This window comes from Neoarius graeffei, chromosome 1, assembly GCF_027579695.1.
Source record: "Neoarius graeffei isolate fNeoGra1 chromosome 1, fNeoGra1.pri, whole genome shotgun sequence".
NCBI classification, from domain to species: domain Eukaryota; kingdom Metazoa; phylum Chordata; class Actinopteri; order Siluriformes; family Ariidae; genus Neoarius; species Neoarius graeffei.
Genome location: NC_083569.1, coordinates 52,972,045 through 52,994,648, shown reverse-complemented (window position 1 = coordinate 52,994,648; position 22,604 = coordinate 52,972,045). Strand labels below are relative to the sequence as shown.

Here is a 22,604-nt window from a genome sequence, read left to right as displayed (position 1 = left end):
CTGGCTAGTTGACTTTTTAACCTCCAGATCCCAAAGGGTTAAAGTAAATGGTGTCCTATCTGGTAATCTCTTATCCTCTACTGGCTCCCCCCAAGGATGTGTCCTCTCCCCTCTCCTCTTTGTTTTATATACAAATGAATGCCGTTCCCAATATGATGGAAGTCAGATTTTTAAATTTGCGGATGACTCTGTTATTGTCTCTCTTCTGGATGAAAGTGTGATTGAACATGGACCAGTAGTGAAGGATTTCAGCGATTGGTGTAAGTGCTCCTTTTTAAACATAAATGTCTCCAAGACCAAAGAATTAGTCATTGATTTTAGGAAAAAGTGCCCCCCTCTTCCGTCTACTACCATAGATGGTCAACTTGTTGAGATAGTACAAGAGTACAAGTACCTTGGCACAATAATTGACAGCAAGTTATGTTTTGAATCACACTCTGAGGCTGTATGTGCCAAAACCCATCAACGCATGTACTTTTATCGCAAACTGAGAAATTTTAACATTGATCCCACTTTTATGAGAATGTTTTATTCCTGTTTTATTAACCCCGCCGACAGTAGTCGGAGGGGTTATTATTTTCACCTGCGTCAGTCTGTGTGTGTGTGTGTCTGTCTGTCTGTCTGTCTGTCTGTCTGTCTGTGTGTCTGCAAGATATCTCAAGAACCAATGGATCGATTTGGACCAAATTTTGTACATGTGTTGCCAATCACCCAGGAAGGAAACCATTAAATTTTGGAGGTCAAAGGTCAAGGTCATGGCAGAACTTCGAAATTTTCGCCCAATGTATTTTAATAGGGAAAAGGCGGGGTTTGCACTCGTTAGTGTGTCCCTGTCTAGTTGAGTCTGTTTTAACCTTCTGTTTTATCTGCTGGTTTGGTTGTTTGTCTATGAGAAACAAAAACAGACTAGAGAGCATTGTCAAGACATGTAGCAAGATTGCTGGCATCAACTTCCCCACTCTCTCCCACATCTATTCAAACAGAGTGGCAAAGAAGGCCCAATCTATTGCAGCTGATTCTAGCCACCCCTTGTCTTGCCAGTTCAAGCTACTCCCCTCAGGCCGCAGGTACTCCATGCCCAGATGTAGGTCAAATAGACTCAGGAATTCTTTTATCCCATCTTCCATCTCCATTTTAAATAATTTGTCTGAATTATTTTAAATGTATTTTTTTTTTTAGTTTTATTTATTACTGTGTTTTAGTATTGTGGGTATTTTATGTTTTTGCTGTATTTTTGTGTGTCTTGTCCTGTCTGCTGGCTGCACAAATAATTGCCCCTTGGGGACAATAAAGTTACCTTTGACCTTTGACCCGCCCTCCATTCACAGACTGCTGCTTGGCCACGGCCCCGCTGCCACAGTCATTGTGTAATGCTTATCCAGCTTTGCTTTTGGATAAATTATGGATTACATTTGGGTTAGGTGAGCTGGTTAATGTAAAAAGGAGCAGTTTGATGCTCAGGCTATAACAGTAATGACTGAAAGACTAAGAGACATTTCTTACTCACCGAATGACATTCAGTACTCGAGGCATTACTGACTGTTTTGAGGACCATTCTGAGACATTTAATAAACTAGCTATTTAATACTGACTCAGTTTGCCTGAATATGCAAACATGTCCTTATGCAAAGATCCAGTTGTATGTCAAGTCAAATGAAACCAGTTACATTACTGATAACCTTCTACAGAGAGAAAACAATATTGAAAATCTCAGTGTTCAACTGAAACAGTAGAAATCTCCATTCCTGAGGGGTGATTTTTGATCCCTCCCGTCTGTATAAAAATGCTTTTCAGAAATGTTCATGATTTGTAGTTCTTACCCTAGCATAGTGAAGAAGGGGAAAAAAAATCCTCTGAAATCTTTTTTGGGAAATTCTTTCTGTTTGGCTGGATAGAATAAAGAAAGAGTTAATGTTGAACCATGCAGTTTAACGTTAAAAGTAATCCATTATCCATTCCAGTGTATCTACGGCAAACCAGGGGAGCCACTGTTTACCACTAGTGCTTTTGCTGCTGTGCTGCATCACAACCAAAGCCCAGACTTCTACAGTGAGGTAATGTTCATTATTTAATGAATATTGTCAAAGTATCCATTTATAGCATAACCGTGAAAGCAGTACACTAAAGCTTAAGGGCCTGGTCCCATAACACCGATAACTACAGTGCCTTGCAAAAGTATTCATACCCCTTGAACTTTTTCACATTTTTCCACCTTACAACCACGAACTTGAAAGTTTTTTATTGAGATTTTATGTGATAGACCAACACAGAGTAGCACATAATTGCAAAGTGAAACGAAAATGATAAATGGTCTTCAAAATTTTAAACAAATAAAAATCTGAAAAATGTGGTGTGCATTAGTATTCAGCCCCCTGCGTCAATACTTTGTAGAGCCACCTTTTGCTGCAATTACAGCTGCAAGTCTTTTGTGGTATGTCTCTACCAGCTTTGCACATCTAGACACTGAAATTTTTGCCCATTCTTCTTTGCAAAATAGCTCAAGCTCAGCCAGATTGGATGGAGAGCATCTGTGAACAGCAATTTTCAAGTCTTGCCACAGATGCTCAATGGGATTTAGGGGTGGACTTTGACTGGGCCATTCTAACACATGAATATTCTTTGATCTAAACCATTCCATTGTAGCTCTGGCTGTATGTTTAGGGTCATTGTCTTGCTGGAAGGTGAATCTCCTTCCCAGTCTCAAGTCTTTTGCAGCCTCCAACAGGTTTTCTTCCAGGATTGCCCTGTGTTTAGCTCCATCCATCTTCCCATCAACTCTGACCAGCTTCCCTGCTGAAGAAAAGCATCCCCATAGCATGATGCTGCCACCACCATGCTTCACAGTGGGGATGGTGTGTGCAGGGTGATGAGCAGTGTTAGTTTTCCGCCACACATAGCGCTTTGCATTTAGGCCAAAAAGTTCAACTTTGGTCTCATCTGACCAAAGCACCTTCTTCCACATGTTTGCTGTGTCCCCTACATGGCTTCTTATGCCTGTCTTTCAACAATGGCTTTCTTCTTGCCACTCTTCCAAAAAGGCCAGATTTGTGGAGTGTACGACTTGTAGCTGTCCTGTGCACAGATTCTCCCACCTGAGCTGTGGATTTCTGCAGCTCCTCCAGAGTGATCATGGGTCTCTTGGCTGCTTCTCTGACCAGTGCTCTCCTTGCTCGCTCTGTCAGTTTAGGCGGACGGCCATGTCTTCGTAGGTTTGCAGTTGTGCCATACTTTTTCCATTTTTGAATGATGGATTGAACAGTGCTTCTTGAGATGTTCAGAGCTTGGGATATTTTTTATAACCTAACCCTGCTTTAAACTTCTCCAGAACTTTATCCCTGACCTGTCTGGTGAGTTCTTTGGTCTTCATGATGCTGTTTGTTCTTCAGTGTTCTCTAACAAACCACTGAGGCCTTCACAGAACAAGTGTATTTATGCTGAGAGTAAATTACACACCGTAGGACTCTATTAACTAATTAGATGACTTCTGAAGGCAATTGATTGCACTGGATTGTATTTAGAGGTATCAGAGTACAGGGGGCTGAATACTAATGCACACCATATTTTTCAGATTTTTATTTGTTTAAATTTTTGAAGACCATTTATCATTTTCGTTTCACTTCACAATTATGTGCTACTGTGTGTTGGTCTATCACATAAAATCTCAATAAAAAACTTTTAAGCTCGTGGTTGTAAGGTGGAAAAATGTGAAAAGTTCAAGGGGTATGAATACTTTTGCAAGGCACTGTATACCTATACCTGAATTTAGTTCCAGTCTGGAGCAGTCACACCACAATTATAAACCCGACTATAATCTCGCTTGGTCCTGCCATTCAGGGAAATAAATGCATGGAACTTAGGAATAGTCATGGAAGTTTTTTTTTTTTTTTTTCCAAGTAGTAGCACATTACTCCGGGTCATACAGTACAGCTTGGACTTCAAAGCAACCCATGTACATACTCCAGTGGTTGACAAAGTACGCATAGGTCACGGACTATAGAAATATAATAAAAAAGGATACAAAATACAGAGCAGTTACGGATTTTAATACAGATGCATCACGGATGCTAATAATTTACAGATTGATTACGGACGTTTCAGTATATTACAGATTGGTTACGGATTTCATACAGATGAAGCATCATGGATAAAAAATTAAGAAGTCTGAAAGAATTAAATGTTTGGACTGCCAAAGTTCATCATTAAAATATCTTACCTGCATTTATATGTTTATTTTATTAATTTACTATTGATATTTCATGGAAAATATCACATATCCGTGAATAAAAGATCCGTGTTTTGTATTATATTTTTTATTTTCCGTGAATCTGTATTCCGTGACTTCATGATGCAACAAGGATGTACAAAGATGCTCAGAAAAAAAGAGCACATACTCAGACAACGTCACATGTAAACAGTTACCTGATTAGTCAGATGTTTTATCGGATCAGGTCCAGGTCCAGAAAAATCTCACCGATACTGATAAAACCAGGCCTGGGTTATAGATATCGTTATCGGTCTGGTGTGACCACCAACTACATAAACTGCAGGGAACTGATTTATTTATAATTATCTGTATAGTTGTACAGTTAGGTCCATATATATTTGGACACTGACACAAATTTTGGTTTTTTACCTGTTTACTGAAACATATTCAAGTTATAGTTATATAATGGACATGGACATAAAATCCAGACTTTCAGCTTTCATTTGAGGGTATCCACATTAAAATTGGATGAAGGGTTTAGGAGTTTCAGCTCCTTAACATGTGCCACCCTGTTTTTAAAGGGACCAAAAGTAATTGGACAATTGACTCAAAAACTATTTCATGGGCAGATGTGGGCAATTCCTTCGTTATGTCATTCTCAATTAAGCAGATAAAAGGCCTGGAGTTGATTTGAGGTGTGGTGCTTGCATTTGGAAGATTTTGCTGTGAAGAAAACATGTGGTCAAAGGAGCTCTCCATGCAGGTGAAACAAGCCATCCTTAAGCTGCGAAAACAGAAAAAAACCATCCGAGAAATTGCTACAATATTAGGAGTGGCAAAATCTACAGTTTGGCACATCCTGAGAAAGAAAGAAAGAAAGAAAGAAAGAAAGAACTGGTGAACTCATCAATGCAAAAAGACCTGGACGCCCACAGACGACAACAGTGGTGGATGATCGCAGAATAATTTCCATGGTGAAGAGAAACCCCTTCACAACAGCCAACCAAGTGAGCAACACTCTCCAGGAGGTAGGCGTATCAATATCCAAATCTACCATCAAGAGAAGACTGCATGAAAGTAAATACAGAGGGTTCACTGCACGGTGCAAGCCACTCATAAGCCTCAAGAATAAAAAGGCTAGATTGGACTTTGCTAAAAAACATCTAAAAAAGCCAGCACAGTTCTGGAAGAACATTCTTTGGACAGATGAAACCAAGATCAACCTCTACCAGAATGATGGAAAGAAAAAAGTATGGCGAAGGCGTGGTACAGCTCATGATCCAAAGCATACCACATCATCTGTAAAACACGGCGGAGGCAGTGTGATGGCTTGGGCATGCATGGCTGCCAGTGGCACTGGGTCACTAGTGTTTACTGATAATGTGACACAGGACAGAAGCAGCCGGATGAATTCTGAGGTATTCAGAGACATACTGTGTGCTCAAATCCGGCCAAACTGATTGGTCGGCGTTTCATAATACAGATGGACAATGACCCAAAACATAAAGCCAAAGCAACCCATGAGTTTATTAAAGCAAAGAAGTGGAATATTCTTGAATGGCCAAGTCAGTCACCTGATCTCAATCCAATTGAGCATGCATTTCACTTGTTAAAGACTAAACTTCAGACAGAAAGGCCCACAAACAAACAGCAACTGAAAACCGCTGCAGTAAAGGCCTGGCAGAGCATTAAAAAGGAGGAAACACAGCGTCTGGTGATGTCCATGAGTTCAAGACTTCAGGCAGTCATTGCCAACAAAGGGTTTTCAACCAAGTATTAGAAATGAACATTTTATTTACAATTATTTAATTTGTCCAATTACTTTTGAGCCCCTGAAATGAAGGGATTGTGTTTAAAAAATGCTTTAGTTCCTCACATTTTTATGCAATCATTTTGTTCAACCCACTGAATTAAAGCTGAAAGTCTGAACTTCAACTGCATCTGAATTGTTTTGTTCAAAATTCATTGTGGTAATGTACAGAACCAAAATTAGAAAAATGTTGCCTCTGTCCAAATATTTATGGACCTAACTGTAGTTATTGGTATTGTCGGAGCAGGCCTTAAAGAATCATCAGTTTGTGTAGTTTGATTGCTTGTGCAGTAGGTGAAATGTCAGACTTTCCCTTTACTCTTCCTCTTTTATTAAAACAAGTTCCTCTTAGCGTTACAAAGCAAGACTGGATTGTGAATTTAACACAATTATTTAAGGAAATAGAGGAGCACTGGGGCATTTTATGAGCATATCAAATCAGATATCTTCAAATTTCATGAACACTGGATAAATACAAGGGTCATTTTTGTTTATTTTGGTTACAACTCACAAGACCTCCATTCTCAGAAAAGGCATGATTTTTAGACACAGAACTACTGTTATTGATGACATCAGGAACTACACCCGGCACATGCACATGTATTTAAAGACTGTGGCTGCCACCTTGTGGCAAGCAGGAAATTTGTATTCTCTGAATAAGATTTTACCTTTTTGGTGTTTAAAGGTAGACTGCCTTTCAGATTTTTCAAGTGCAGGTCATAAAAAGAATTTTCCCTGACACCAGATTATTTTTGTTTAGTGGACTGAAAGCTACTGAATTCGAATCACAGACTTCCAAGTTTATTAGTATTTTTTAAAAATAGAACAATTAATGAATTTAGAGCCACGTGGCCCTAAATTCTCTGCTATTTTTTCCTGCTTCACCATGACCCAATTCAAGATACTACACCATGCATCACGTGGTGGGCTTTCCCCGTTCGCACAAGGCATTGTGGGATACAAATCTGAAACAGGAGAGAAAAATGGCGGATGTGAGTGTGCGAATGAAACGTGAAAGACCGACTACAGTAATGGAAAGCGAGAAGAAAAGACGTTCTGTTGCGAAGGAAAGGAAACGCAGGACCAAACTAATAGGTATCGGTGGTCAGCGAGCACCCCGGTGTGATCAGCTGTTCGTTTAGCGACAGAATGATGTAACGGTCAGCGCACGGTCAAAGGTAAACCTGCGCATGCACACATGGACTTCCTGTGTTTGCTTAACTGCACGAAGCGAGTGATTTTCATGCTCATTATTTGCTCAGGAATCCCCTCAAATTAAATAACTTCCAGCCATAGAATGGCCTGATATTTTGTGAGATATTACAGAAATAAACATACTTTACAATGACCAAATTTCAGAGGGAACTAAATTTCACCGATTTTATGAGATTGAAAGACAGTCTCGCTTTAAGGATGAAGATAGCTCAATATATTTAGCACTATAATATGGATTATATAAGAAATGAAAATAGATTATTAAATAAAATATTTATTCTTTTTCTGATTACAGTTGCAAATTATATCTCATGACATGAATCTCTTTTTTTTTTTTGTGTAGATTAAAATTGAGCTGCCAATCCATGTTCATGAGAAACATCACATTCTTTTCACCTTCTACCACATCAGCTGTGAGCTCAGTAATAAAGCCAGCTCTAAGAAGAGAGACGGAGTAGAGACACTGGGTAAGAGTGGGTGTGTATGTGTGTGTTTTTGTGTGTGCACGTATCAACCTTTATTATTAATGTCCATCAAATGCCTACTATTGCGTTGCAGTGGGGTATGCCTGGGCACCATTGCTAAAGGATGGGAGGTTGCAGTCTTCAGAGCTACAGCTTCCTGTTTCTGCTAATTTACCTGCTGGTTACCTTTGTGATAAGAACCAAGATGCAAAGAGGGTAGGTTCATCTCCTCAAGCTAAGGTGTTGATCCTATGCTTCCAAAACTACAAATTGCTGTTTAAATCAATATTTAATGGATTCCTTGTTCTAATTAGACCTGTGTGAAATCAAGAGCTCTCCCTTTTTTTTTTCCACCAAATGATACACTGGACTCTTGGTTGATTAGAGTGTTAGTGTGTTTATGCACCAGTTTATTCAATCAGCTTGTCATTCTGACATGCCTATGAATATATTAATTCACTCATCTCCTAAACTGGAAAAAAGTGTATGTTATTTACCAGCTGGGAGGTCCGTATCATGAAATACCGTGACCGAGGTCTTGAAAGTACTGACCGAGGCCCTCTGGGCCGAGGTCATGGTATTTCACCATACGGACCAACCTTAAGCTGGTAAAGAATATATTTATTTTTTTCTTTACCAAATTCTAACAGAAAACAAGAGCGCCCAAAAGGGAAAACCGAGCCAAGCCGCCATTTTGAATCCTCATTCACGGCTGTAATGCAAATGGCTTCCTCCTCGGTATACAAGTGCACTTCCATGGCAGGAAAAAAACTACATTTTGCTGCCTATGTAGTCCCCTATTTATACAAAATTGAGTCATTCAGGATTCAGCCATGTTTTTGCTCGGCGTTAGCAACAGTTACAGGTTTTTAGCTTTCTCCTGAAATGTTTTATTTTATTTCTTCTCCCTCAGGGCAGTAAAACTCGCTTTCGCTGTGAACACTGTCATTATCGCTATCCATGCTGTAAAATTAATGCTATTATGCTGAGAAATGCTGGCAAAAATTTATAAGATTTTTGATAAAAATCTTATAAATAAATCTTATAAAAAAGATAAATGTTGACAAAAATTGCTACTATGTTTGTTGTTGTGAATGTGCGAGTCGCCAGAGGTCCGTAACCGGGGTCCGTAACTGGGGTCCGTACCATAGGATACGGACCCGCTTGCCAGCCAATCAGAGCACAGGATTTGATGGAAACCGGACCGCGAAAAAATAAATAGTGGATATTACACAGCCGTGCGAAGATATGAAATTTATCTGCGAGTAGTGAATAGATACATCATGAGTGAGCGAAGTCAGTGAGTGATATATTTTCCAATAGGAAAAGATAAACTTCATATCTTCGTGCCACCGTGTGATGTTCTTTATATTATATGGACAAATACACAACAACAAACAAATGCAAGTTAATCAAAATAATTTTTATTTTGAATCGGTTTGCCATTTTGACAACACGCGTCAGTCAGCAGGAAAACACTGGGAGTGATGTAATCGGGGTGAAACATCAGGAAATATTGTACATACAGGACACTTTTTCGATGGAATAAAAAACGTGTTCTATTCCCTTCTAGCAGGTTTCATTCATTTGGTTTGAGAGCATGCTGTATTGTTAGCGTATCGCTTATTCTACGTGTATTATGTCACTCTACCCAATGGAGAATGAGCGTTGAATATGGTTTATGATATTGCATGGTTGTCAAGACAACATGATGTCAGATGTCGGAGCTGATGCGAATATCCAATGAGAGAGTTTTCTGCTGCGTGTGCACAGACGCATTTCTTTGTTCGCCAGGTAAAAGAAAGACGCGCTGAACACCCAAAAGGCTACCAAAACTTCATTAGATATTCTTCAGGCTTATTTACAAGAGAAAAACATGCCAACGGACATCAAAAAAACTGGGAAAGAGACACAACGGTGACATAAAACTTGCACGCTAGCGAGCGACTGTGACAATTTGTAAACAAACGTGGCTGCCAGGTTTGCTTCATTAAATACAGAAGATTTTGAGAGAATTTTGAAAGACAAAGATGCGTTGAACACCCGAAAGGAATGTGTATGTATAATAATATTGGCTATCTTTTTTTCATGGTATATCAGATATATTCCATTCAGCTAGCATGATATCGAATAAGTCAAACTCGTTCAGTATCATGCTAGCTGAATGGAATATATCTGATATATCATGAAAAAAAGCAAGCCAATATTATTTAAATATGTCACTCAGATCCGTGATGTATTTCGTCGGAAAAATGCGAGTTTTTCAACACGAGACAATAAACTTCATATCTTCAAACCAATGTGTGATTTTCTTTTTATTATATAGACACATTGGCAAACAAAGTACCCAAATTTATCAAAACAATTCATCGATTTCCTCACGAGTGACATATAGAGATTTATGTCACAGTGGCCGTCCGGATGTAGCTCGTATGAAAAATGAGTGGTGTATTTCCCAGTAAAACACTCATGTCCACATAATATAAATAGCTACCTCCTGATGGATATCTGATTTTGATTATATAGTTTGGTGTTTGAATCAATCCTGACACATTTTCCATTTTAAAACAGACTTTTTTTTGAGTGTTATATGAGCTAAATTAGCGATGAGTTGAAATTTTCAACATGCCAGTTATTAGAGGATGACATAATACTTGGAAACATTGAACCACAGAACCAGAATGCTAAGCTGGCTTGCGAGCTAATTAATTTAGCCAGTGGTTATCTAAATTAGCCAGTGTTAGCAACGTACAAAATCTTTTGTCTTGACTTATTTAAGTAATATTAAACGAGTTGTGGAAAACTGAGACCGAAATTGCTGTATCTGTTTCTCCCTGTGACAAACGTGAGCTAGTTTCCTCGCAGTTTACTATCAGTTTGCTAGCTGGCTAGGGATTACAGCAAGCAAGAGGACATGAACATTGTTTAGTCATGGTATACAGTGGTGCTTGAAAGTTTGTGAACCCTTGAGAATTTTCTACATTTCTGCATAAATATGACCTAAAACATCATCAGATTTTCACACAAGTCCTAAAAGTAGATAAAGAGAACCCAGTTAAACAAATGAGACAAAAATATTATACTTGGTCATTTATTTATTGAGAAAAATGATCCAATATTACATATCTGTGAGTGGCAAAAGTATGTGAACCTCTAGGATTAGCAGTTAATTTGAAGGTGAAATTAGAGTCAGGTGTTTTCAATCAATGGGACGACAATCAGGTGTGAGTGGGCACCCTGTTTTATTTAAAGAACAGGGATCTATCAAAGTCTGATCTTCACAACGCATGTTTGTGGAAGTCTATCATGGCACGAACAAAGGAGATTTCTGAGGACCTCAGAAAAAGCGTTGTTAATGCTCATCAGGCTGGAAAAGGTTACAAAACCATCTCTAAAGAGTTTGGACTCCACCAATCCACAGTCAGACAGATTGTGTACAAATGGAGGAAATTCAAGGACATTGTTACCCTCCCCAGTAGTGGTCGACCAACAAAGATCACTCCAAGAGCAAGGCATGTAATAGTCAGTGAGGTCACAAAGAACCCCATGGTAACTTCTAAGCAACTGAAGGCCTCTCTCACATTGGCTAATGTTAATGTTCATGAGTCCACCATCAGGAGAACACTGAACAACAATGATGTGCATGGCAGGGTTGCAAGGAGAAAGACACTGCTCTCCAAAAAGAACATTGCTGCTCGTCTGCAGTTTGCTAAAGATCACGTGGACAAGCCAGAAGGCTATTGGAAAATTGTTTTGTGGACAGATGAGACCAAAATAGAACTTTTTGGTTTAAATGAGAAGCGTTATGTTTGGAGAAAGGAAAATGCTGCATTCCAGCATAAGAACCTTATCCCATCTGTGAAACATGGTGGTGGTAGTATCATGGTTTGGGCCTGTTTTGCTGCATCTGGGCCAGGACAGTTTGCCATCATTGATGGAACAATGAATTCTGAATTATACCAGCGAATTCTAAAGGAAAATGTCAGGACATCTGTCCATGAACTGAATCTCAAGAGAAGGTGGGTCATGCAGCAAGACAACGACCCTAAGCACACAAGTCGTTGGACTTGAAGGACTTGAAGCGAGCAGTTCTTGTGAGGAAACCCACCAACATCCCAGAGTTGAAGCTGTTCTGTACTAAAATTCCTCCAAGCTGGTGTGCAGCACTGATCAACAGTTACCGGAAACGTTTAGTTGCAGTTATTGCTGCACAAGGGGGTCACACCAGATACTGAAAGCAAAGGTTCACATACTTTTGCTACTCACAGATATGTAATACTGGATCATTTTTCTCAATAAATAAATGACCAAGTATAATATTTTTTGTCTCATTTGTTTAACTGGGTTCTCTTTATCTACTTTTAGGACTTGTGTGAAAATCTGATGATGTTTTAAGTAATATTTATGCAGAAATATAGAAAATTCTAAAGGGTTCACAAACTTTCAAGCACCACTGTATTCGTAGAACCTGGTATTTGTGAAGGTGTAGAGATGTTCCTCATCCAGTTTGTTAGATTCTTTTAAAAATGTATGTTAATTAAAGAATGTATCATTTTACATTGATTATTTTTGGTGTAAAATTCCATATTTAATGTTGCTTTAAAATAGTGGGAGTTAAAAATGAAATCAGCTTATACTCAAACAGTGGAGTCAACTTTTATGAAAAAGAATATTCATGCATTTAGAGGATAATTTGAACTAATTTAAAGGTGCTGACTGCAAGGTTGAATTCTGGGCAAAATTTTCTGTTGCTGTTGGAATTTCGAGACGTTGCGCTGCTGCGCGCGCGCACACACACACACACCATGTATCCTATGTGTAAATGTTTTGCTGAGATAAAAAGCATCCCACATTTTACGATTCTGGAGATCGCTGAAGCAAGTGAGCAACAATATCACGTGACCACCGTGGGACATGTTTGACCTACTTTTAACCAAAACAAGTCGGCATGGGCAAACGTGGTGGACTTCGCTCCCCTGCCAGCTAAAAGCCGGTGGAAAAGAAAAGCAAAGCCTGCCTAGCGAGTGCAACTGCAAGCTAGAGCAACATTAGATGAAATGACAAATCATTCTAGCTAGCATTTAGCCTTAGAATGGATGGGTTCAACTCCACAATAGCAAGTATGGAGTTATACACCTAATGTTTTGATCTTACAGAGAAAGAAACAATAACACAAAAGCAGTAACAGAACAGATATATTCATCTTTTGTTTCATGTATTTATTCACGAATATCAACCACAGATTCCATCCCTGCAACTCAAAACTCTCCGAGGTCGATGCAGAGTCACAATGTTTTCCGCACGTCTCCATCTTGGTGTGGCGCAGTTTCATAGTTATGCTAATTAGTTCAAGCTCCTTGTGTTCAGCTGTTTCCGTAGGGCCATACTGCATGGGTTTGATTCAAGAGAATGTAAGAGGGAGGATATTTGTTCCCAGAACAGAGGAACGCGACCCTCAGCACATCAAAATGATCACATCTCGTCCACATGATATTGTTCTTGCGGGACACAGGGAAATGTCATGCACAATTAAAAAAAAATAAAATAAATTTTAGATGATTTTGCAGTCAGTATCTTTAATCTGTTGAATAGATACGAACAAGGAATAAGCAGAAATCATGAGTAGGGCTTTTAGAAATAAATGCTTATTGTGAAATATTTTATAAATGTGACCAGAAGTCTTCTGAATTAGAATCCTAATGAAATCTGCTTGAATTTGGTCAGTTAGTAATCTAAAGTCTAAAGGCCTTCCCACACCATATGGCGCATTAGGTGGTGCCGATCTCCATTTCTGAAGCCCTCGGCCTCTCGCCTATTGCATAGCTAGGGTTACAGTGGGGGGCTGGTCCTCTAGTAACCACGAGAGTTTGTAATCCATTCTTTTAATTTCTGCCCCAAGTCACCAGACATCAAATGGGTAGAGAATGCTAAGCCCCTGTTTAAAGTGAAGACTTGTGCAGCATCAACAATTTACACTCAGGTGAGCTTTATTCACTGTAGTGAGTATAAATACTGAACGTTAAAGTATGCTGTGGCACTGAGCGCACATTTGTGTTTGTCCCCATCTAGGATTTGCACCTCCACAATTTCTTCCAGTTTTGTCAGCTGAGGAGGTCTACGTCAGAGGGGAACTTGACAGATCTCATCAAATACTTAAAGGTGAGACCTTTCATTGGACAACACCAAAGTAGGGATATATTTAAATCCAAAAAGATTATTTGGATTAAACAGATAATGTGTTCTCAAGGATGCAAATGCAGATACAAATAGGAGATAAGCGCAAGTAAAGACCAGGTTTATGAACATGAATTTGCAGTGATCCTTAGTAACTGCCTGCTCAGGGCTGCACACATGACGGGTTTAAATCCATAAACTAATATGAATATTTGGCGCACTAAACAGACACAGATATTGACATTGCATTCCACTCCTAGACCAAAGTGAATAAAGCTGTGATGAGAGAATGCCCTTATCAGAAAGAAGTATACTTCAGGTTCATTTTAAGTAAAGTTAAAGTATACTTTTGTGTACCAAGTATACTGATATCAATGTACTTACAGTATACTTGTAAGTAAACTAATCTAATACTTCTTGGGACTAAATTGGCCCACTTTTAGTTTATAAAAAGTATACTTTAAGTCTAAGAGAAGTAAACTCTGAGTATACAACTGGTATTTTTTATTTTGTACTGCAAGTATACCACAAGTAAACTTGTATACTAATATTTTACTAGTTCTATACTTGTAGTCCACTCTTTAGTTTGCAAACGCATACTTCATAGTATACTGGAAATATACTATGAGTTTACTTGTTTTTAACTTCTAGTCCACTCTTTAGTTTACTAAACCATACTTTATAGCATATTGGAAGTATACTATTAGATACTGGTTATATACATCTAGTGCACTTTTTAGTATTAAAGTATACTGTAATTACCCTTCTAGGTATACTATTAGTTTTCTAGCCCTAACCCTTACCTCATGCACACTACCAGTAGACAACTTACTGGAAGTGTTTTGTACCTTAAGTTACAATGAAGTTATAAAGGTAAGAATTCAGAAAATAACAACAGATACTCAGGATTAAGAACATATTCATTTTCTTTAAAAATCTAAATTTACTACAGGGCAAGTACACTTAAACATCTCATCTCATTATCTGTAGCCGCTTTATCCTGTTCTACAGGGTCGCAGGCAAGCTGGAGCCTATCCCAGCTGACTACGGGCGAAAGGCGGGGTACACCCTGGACAAGTCGCCAGGTCATCACAGGGCTGACACATAGACACAGACAACCATTCACACTCTCATTCACACCTACGGTCAATTTAGAGTCACCAGTTAACCTAACCTGCATGTCTTTGGACTGTGGGGGAAACCGGAGCACCCGGAGGAAACCCATGCGGACACAGGGAGAACATGCAAACTCCGCACAGAAAGGCCCTCGCCGGCCACGGGGCTCGAACCCGGACCTTCTTGCTGTGAGGCGACAGTGCTAACCACTACACCACCGTGCCGCCCACACTTAAACATAAGGCACAAATATTTTAATACGTTATTACACTTTTGTTAAGTATATATTGATCAAAAGTTTAAGTATAAGCTTAATATACTTAGACTTTTCTATATACTTTTCAATATAAACCAAGTATACTTATGTATAACTTTATTAAGTATATCTCTGATAAGTAAATAAAAAGTAAACTGAAAGCATACTCTTATTTTTAGTTTAAAAGGAGTTATACTAGAAGCACACTTGAATAAACTTCTTTTTTGTAAGGGTGGCTATTGTACAGTGCTGTTTAGAGGGTATCGTGGTGGTTATAAAGTCAAAATTTGAGCAAGTTAGTAAAAATAAATGGAGTATGTCACATTTATAATACAGCACTGTTAAATTCTCCTTTTTGTTTGGTCAAAAGGTTTTGATTAATTTTATTTAGTATAAACATGGAGGTGGTTTATAGGAAATTGCGTGTGCTGATTGGTCGAGAAATTCGGACTATTTCTCGATAATCACCTTGAGCAACTTGGCAAAATAGCGGCTGATCGCTTCATTACAGTAAGTGGGGAAGAATTAGAAATGGTGAAAGAAAACGCTGTTCCTAAAAGCACTAAAGATGCTATGAAGTTTGGTCTAAAACTATTCAAAGGTTAAGTGGAATTGTGATTTATTGTATCGATTTCAAAACAAAGTATTTTCTGTGACTCGGTGTAGCTAAGTGACACAAGTTTGGGCGCATTACATTTGCATGCCACTTTTGAAGATTGAAATAAATAATTTAAAAAATATTTTTTTAAATAATCACCTGTGTATTGATACTAAAACAATTATCCACCTCAGGCTCAGTGAATATCGGTGAATAATAACCTTGACCTCGTCTCTGATGAATAATTGTTAAATAACACCAATGCTCAGACAGCTCAGTAGAGTGCATACCTCCTCTAAGCCACATATTAGAATATCCAGATGTTTGCTGTGTTTACATACGTATCCTGATTTGCATCAAAATCTAATTAATTGTTCCTCGGCCCATGGCTCATTTTTCCTCAAAATTTCACCAAAATCCGTTCACTACTTTGAGTTACGTTGGGAACAGACAAACAAAAACAGAGGCATAAACATAACCTCCCTCAATACAGTTAGTGGAGGTAATAATATTAACTCACTGTGACTATAATCACAACTTCTGCCAGGACCCTGTATGGCACACACTCCACTTACTCCATGTATTACATGAGAATAATAATAAATAAAAGGGATAAAATATTGTCTTGTTATTTAATGAGGAAAAAAAATTAACATAATGAAGCTTTTCGTAAGAACATTTTTACCTTTTGGGTGTCAGTGCTTAGTGAAATACTCAGTAAGATTTCTTCCACAGGAAAGTCAGTGTTTATATATATATATGGTACAATTTGTAATACATCATTGTTTCTATAGTAACAGATAATTCATAGGGACTTGGTATGGCAGGGTTGAATTTTATGTTACTTAGTAGGCATGTGCGTGTCCATCACTGAGGCCATAGCGATGAATTGCCAATGATGCATTAAAAGATCTATTAAAGATACATATGCAGCAACTAATAGTGCGATATGATATGATTCACGATATGATGTACCAGACTATGGTGGTATGCAATTCAGTTTGGTACAGATGGTTTAATTTTATTTCTTTGGTTCTTCTTAAGTACAACCCCGATTCCAAAAAAGTTGGGACAAAATACAAATTGTAAATAAAAACGGAATGCAATAATTTACAAATCTCAAAAACTGATATTGTATTCACAATAGAACATAGACAACATATCAAATGTCGAAAGTGAGACATTTTGAAATTTCATGCCAAATATTGGCTCATTTGAAATTTCATGACAGCAACACATCTCAAAAAAGTTGGGACGGGGCAATAAGAGGCTGGAAAAGTTAAAGGTACAAAAAAGGAACAGCTGGAGGACCAAATTGCAACTCATTAGGTCAATTGGCAATAGGTCATTAACATGACTGGGTATAAAAAGAGCATCTTGGAGTGGCAGCGGCTCTCAGAAGGAAAGATGGGAAGAGGATCACCAATCCCCCTAATTCTGCGCCGACAAATAGTGGAGCAATATCAGAAAGGAGTTCGACAGTGTAAAATTGCTAAGAGTTTGAATATATCGTCATCTACAGTGCATAATATCAAAAGATTCAGAGAATCTGGAAGAATCTCTGTGCGTAAGGGTCAAGGCCGGAAAACCATACTGGGTGTCCGTGATCTTCGGGCCCTTAGACGGCACTGCATCACATACAGGCATGCTTCTGTATTGGAAATCACAAAATGGGCTCAGGAATATTTCCAGAGAACATTATCTGTGAACACAATTCACCGTGCCATTCGCCATTGCCAGCTAAAACTCTATAGTTCAAAGAAGAAGCCGTATCTAAACATGATCCAGAAGCACAGACGTCTTCTCTGGGCCAAGGCTCATTTAAAATGGACTGTGGCAAAGTGGAAAACTGTTCTGTGGTCAGACGAATCAAAATTTGAAGTTCTTTATGGAAATCAGGGACCCCATGCCATTCGGACTAAAGAGGTGAAGGACGACCCAAGTTGTTATCAGCGCTCGGTTCAGAAGCCTGCATCTCTGATGGTATGGGGTTGCATTAGTGCGTGTGGCATGGGCAGCTTACACATCTGGAAAGACACCATCAATGCTGAAAGGTATATCCAGGTTCTAGAGCAACATATGCTCCCATCCAGACGGCGTCTCTTTCAGGGAAGACCTTGCATTTTCCAACATGACAATGCCAAACCACATACTGCATCAATTACAGCATCATGGCTGCGTAGAAGAAGGGTCCGGGTACTGAACTGGCCAGCCTGCAGTCCAGATCTTTCACCCATAGAAAACATTTGCCGCATCATAAAACGGAAGATACAACAAAAAAGACCTAAGACAGTTGAGCAACTAGAATCCTACATTAGTCAAGAATGGGTTAACATTCCTATCCCTAAACTTGAGCAACTTGTCTCCTCAGTCCCCAGACGTTTACAGACTGTTGTAAAGAGAAAAGGGGATGTCTCACAGTGGTAAACATGGCCTTGTCCCAACTTTTTTGAGATGTGTTGTTGTCATGAAATTTAAAATCACCTAATTTTTCTCTTTAAATGATACATTTTCTCAGTTTAAACATTTGATATGTCATCTATGTTCTATTCTGAATAACATATGGAATTTTGAAACTCCCACATCATTGCATTCCGTTTTTATTTACAATTTGTACTTTGTCCCAACTTTTTTGGAATCGGGGTTGTAGACAGCAAATCATAAATTAAGTAAAACATCAGATTTTACAGATGCAAAGATGTTAGGCACGATTCATCCAGAGTTGATCCCAAATTATATCCAGTGCACACTTTTTTAGTCAGAGCAATCGCATTCGGAACTTTTATACTTGGTGAATCTTACCATCTCTGTTAATTATATCACAAGGGAGGTGCAAGGTGCAATTATTACTATGATAATGAACTTCTGTGAAACAACTCCTCAGTTAATTTTTAATAATTAAATGTCTTTGTCTTTAGGGTGAACAAACTTTTGCCTCAACTGTACGTTAGCATATAAATGAGGGAAGTGGTCTATCTATGAGGTTGTGATTATTGTGTAAAAAGTAGTGCTCTTAAAAAAATCTTCTCATCCTGTGGCAGTGCCTACACGCTGTGGAGACTCAGGTCATCATTAAGTTCTTGCCCACCGTGCTTGTGCAGCTCTTCCAGGTCCTCATTGCAACAAGCAAAGATCCTCAAGAGATTGCCGTCAACGCCACACGGTAAGTTGAGTGCTCTTTCGGTTGATGACCATTCTTTAATTTACATGTTTCATTTGTACATGGTATATAGACTGAGGCAGTGTTGTAGTCGAGTCACTAAACCTCGAGTCCAAGTCCAGTCTCGAGTCCCCAGTGTTCAAGTCCAAGTCATTCAAAAAAATTTTGAGTCGAGTCCAACACTCCAATTGCACCATTTGACGTTGGCTGTTTTAGTGCCATTAGCATTAGCTTGTTCCTGAACATGACATATGAACAGGTGAATGTGGTTCTCTTTGTCAGGGAGTGTGAAGTATTCTGTCAGAGATGGTTGGGAGACGGATGTGAGTGTAGAAGGTGTGTTTATTAATACAAGTGAAGACGGTAAACAATCCAGAATGGCAGGCAAAATCGTAAAACAGTGAAACAGGCAATAGGTCGAGCGAGGCACAAACAGGCTATCGTAGACTCGGCAGAATCAAAGACGAGAAACAGGAAATCAGGGATCAGGAAACCAAACAAGGAAATAAGGCTCGGTAATGTGTTAGCAATACAACTCAATACTTCGCAAAGTAAGTGTGTTTTCACAGTTTTTATATCAGCGCGCTGATTGCGCCTTAATCCTGTGCAGGTGCGAGTTGTTTACTTGCTTGGCGTGCGCACTGTCCAGAGTGCGCCCGAGAGTCTATCTGATGCGCCAAGGCACGCAGGTGTGACACTCTTACACAAAATTAGTACAAAAGTTAACGTAGATATAAATATCTTATGCCAAATTACTATGGCATGTTACAAAAAATAAATAAAAAATCAGAGTCCTCATCTCTAGTTTACAAGTCCGAATGCAGTTAATGCACGAGTCTGAGTCCGAGTCATCAGTGCTCAAGTCCAAGTCGAGTCACGAGTCCTTAAACTTGGGGCACGAATCGGACTCGAGTACTACAGGCCTGGACTGAGGACAGTAGTAGTAATAGTTACAATGTTCCCCACAGTGTGATCATTCATATTGTGTCCCAGTGTCATGAAGAAGGGCTGGAGCACTACCTGCGCTCTTTTCTTAAGGTAGATATATTTATTATTGCCTCTGTGGTAAATGTCCTACATCTCATGTTGTTCTATGTTTTTTATTCAGTTTGTCGGCTAATTACAGTATGTTGGTTACTGATATTTCTAACTTGAAAGATTGAATACTGTATATTTACGTGGTTATACATTTAGTGTTACTATAAATAACTTTTTAAAATCTGAATAGTTTTCTGTGAGTAAACATATTTGAATTAAACCGTCTCTTCTGCCTATAGTATGTATTTCTCACAAACAATGCAGCATCAGAAAACTCAGTGACCACACATGAAGTTTTGGCCACAACTGTGACTGCAATTCTCAAGCAGACTGCAGACTTCAACACCTGCAACAAGCTACTGAAGGTATTATTATTATTATTATTATTATTATTAATGTTTATCATGCATTTGATCTGAGCATGTGGGTTTTCTCTGGGTTCTCCACTTTCCTCCCAGCTCCCAAAAATATTGTCAGTAGGCAGCTTGATGACTGTAATATTTATTTATTTATATAGACACTGCCTAAAAGCGGAGCTCCTGATAAGTGTATGAGCAAAATATTTGCAAGAGCACGAATCGACCTGAATAGAATAATAATATTATAGCATATGAACAGTTGAATTGTGTAGTGTTATGTATTTCGCATCAGTAAATTACTGCATTGTCTTGTGACAGTGAGACCAATAATGAGATGCGCATCACGGTTATGAATACATGTTTATTCCTTTCTTTGACACTGCATACTAGGCGCCAGAAACAACACCATGACATTTATTATGCTCTTAGGTTTATTACAAACTGTAGAGCTCTAACTCGTCACTGTGTCTTATACAGCAAAGTAAACTGGCCATCTTTATATGTGCGTAAGCTCGGTCATTGGTATGTGCTAATTTACAAGGCTATTCTTGAGATGACTCCATCTTACTTATCACTTTTAATCTTGAATAATAGGGCCTACAGTCTTCGCTCTCAGGACTTGTTTCATTTTACTGTTCCTAAGGTGAGAACAGAAATGGGAAAGAAAGCTTTTAGATTTTCTGCTCCAAGTACATGGAATAGTCTGCAGGCAGAGCTCAAACTTCAAAGTCTGGTATCTCTGAATGCATTCAAATCCATGATAAATTCCATTACATCCAGGCTTCAGGAGTGCAAATGTTTTATTGGAGAGCAAATATCTGACTAAACCTTGTAAATTTACTAGTTTTGATTTCGAATTTCAGGTTTTGTCTGTTTTGATGTGACGATGTAATTATGTTTTTGTTTGTGTTGATGTGGCGATGTGATGATGTTTTGTTGTGACGATGTGATGGAACTTCATGTACTGCCATTCTTGGCCAGGTCTCCCTTGTAAAAGAGATCGTGATCTCAATGGGACAAGCCTGGTTAAAATAAAATAAAATAAAAATAAATAAATTATGGTGTGACACTCTGCTGGGTGCCTGGTGGACAGCAGTGAACCAGCGCTTTCACTTTACATCATTACTATATAGTTACGATCAAATATTGTCAGACATAAGGAATAATCGATATCAATCCGCAGTAGTTTTAGATTATCTAAAACTAAGGAAAGATGCTCATAATTGCTACTGAACTATACAATGATTATGTTTACAAAGTGTGCAGAGTAAGAAATGGTTCAGGTAAAAAAAGCATACAATGAAAAGATGCGTTGCCTGCCATGAAAAAAACAGTAGGATAAAAAGCTTCGGGGAAAACAAAACCTACTGGAAAACATCCTCTTCGACCGAATGCAACGTATGAGCTGAGAGGGTTAGAGCTGCAATCTCGATCTTTCGAACTCGATATGTCACAGTTGTCTGGTTAGAACTGGCAACTGTCCAACAAGCTAATGAACTCCTAAAACTGTTTTAACTCGTCTTATATGAAACTGTCATGAATGTGTTAGTAAATAATCCCACATTATTTTTTAAAAAGCAGATTAAAAATAAGCGCTGGATTTAAAAATAAATAAATAAATAAATAAATAAATGTAAATAAAGATGCAAATTTTGCTGTCCGTTGGATATCGTACAGTCGCAAAATCCATCAAAAATCAGGTTAAAAATAAGCACTGGATTTAAAAAAAAATAAATAAATAAAAATAAAAATTTATGTAAATAAAGATGCAAATTTTGCTGTCCGTTGGTCAAAAGTTTATCAGATACGTTGCCTTGCACTTATGATCAGATTTCCTGTGGTGGTGCACGTACATCGTTCATATGTATGGACATCGTACAGTCGCAAAATCCATCAAAAATCAGGTTAAAAATAAGCGCTGGATTTAAAAAAATAATAATAATAATTTACAGTGGTACTTGAAAGTTTGTGAACCCTTTAGAATTTTCTATATTTCTGCATAAATAGGACCTAAAACATCATCAGATTTTCACACAAGTCCTAAAAGTAGATAAAGAAAACCCAGTTAAACAAATGAGACAAAAATATTATACTTGGTCATTTATTTATTGAGGAAAATGATCCAATATTACATATCTGTGAGTGGCAAAAGTATGTGAACCTCTAGGATTAGCAGTTAATTTGAAGGTGAAATTAGAGTCAGGTGTTTT

General features: G+C 38.4%; 1 protein-coding gene across 2 annotated transcripts in view; it reads left to right on the top strand.

The window, feature by feature from the left end:
- Nucleotides 1–22,604, top strand: part of dock11 (dedicator of cytokinesis 11) — a 219,956-nt gene that overhangs the window by 66,266 nt on the left and 131,086 nt on the right. For both annotated transcript variants that reach the window (XM_060934270.1, XM_060934261.1), the window contains exons 19-26: nucleotides 1,962–2,054; nucleotides 7,573–7,696; nucleotides 7,788–7,909; nucleotides 13,593–13,673; nucleotides 13,763–13,852; nucleotides 18,879–19,000; nucleotides 19,966–20,035; nucleotides 20,275–20,400. In XM_060934270.1, the coding sequence (XP_060790253.1) occupies nucleotides 1,962–2,054; nucleotides 7,573–7,696; nucleotides 7,788–7,909; nucleotides 13,593–13,673; nucleotides 13,763–13,852; nucleotides 18,879–19,000; nucleotides 19,966–20,035; nucleotides 20,275–20,400 (828 nt within the window). The remainder of the gene's footprint in view (nucleotides 1–1,961; nucleotides 2,055–7,572; nucleotides 7,697–7,787; nucleotides 7,910–13,592; nucleotides 13,674–13,762; nucleotides 13,853–18,878; nucleotides 19,001–19,965; nucleotides 20,036–20,274; nucleotides 20,401–22,604) is intronic.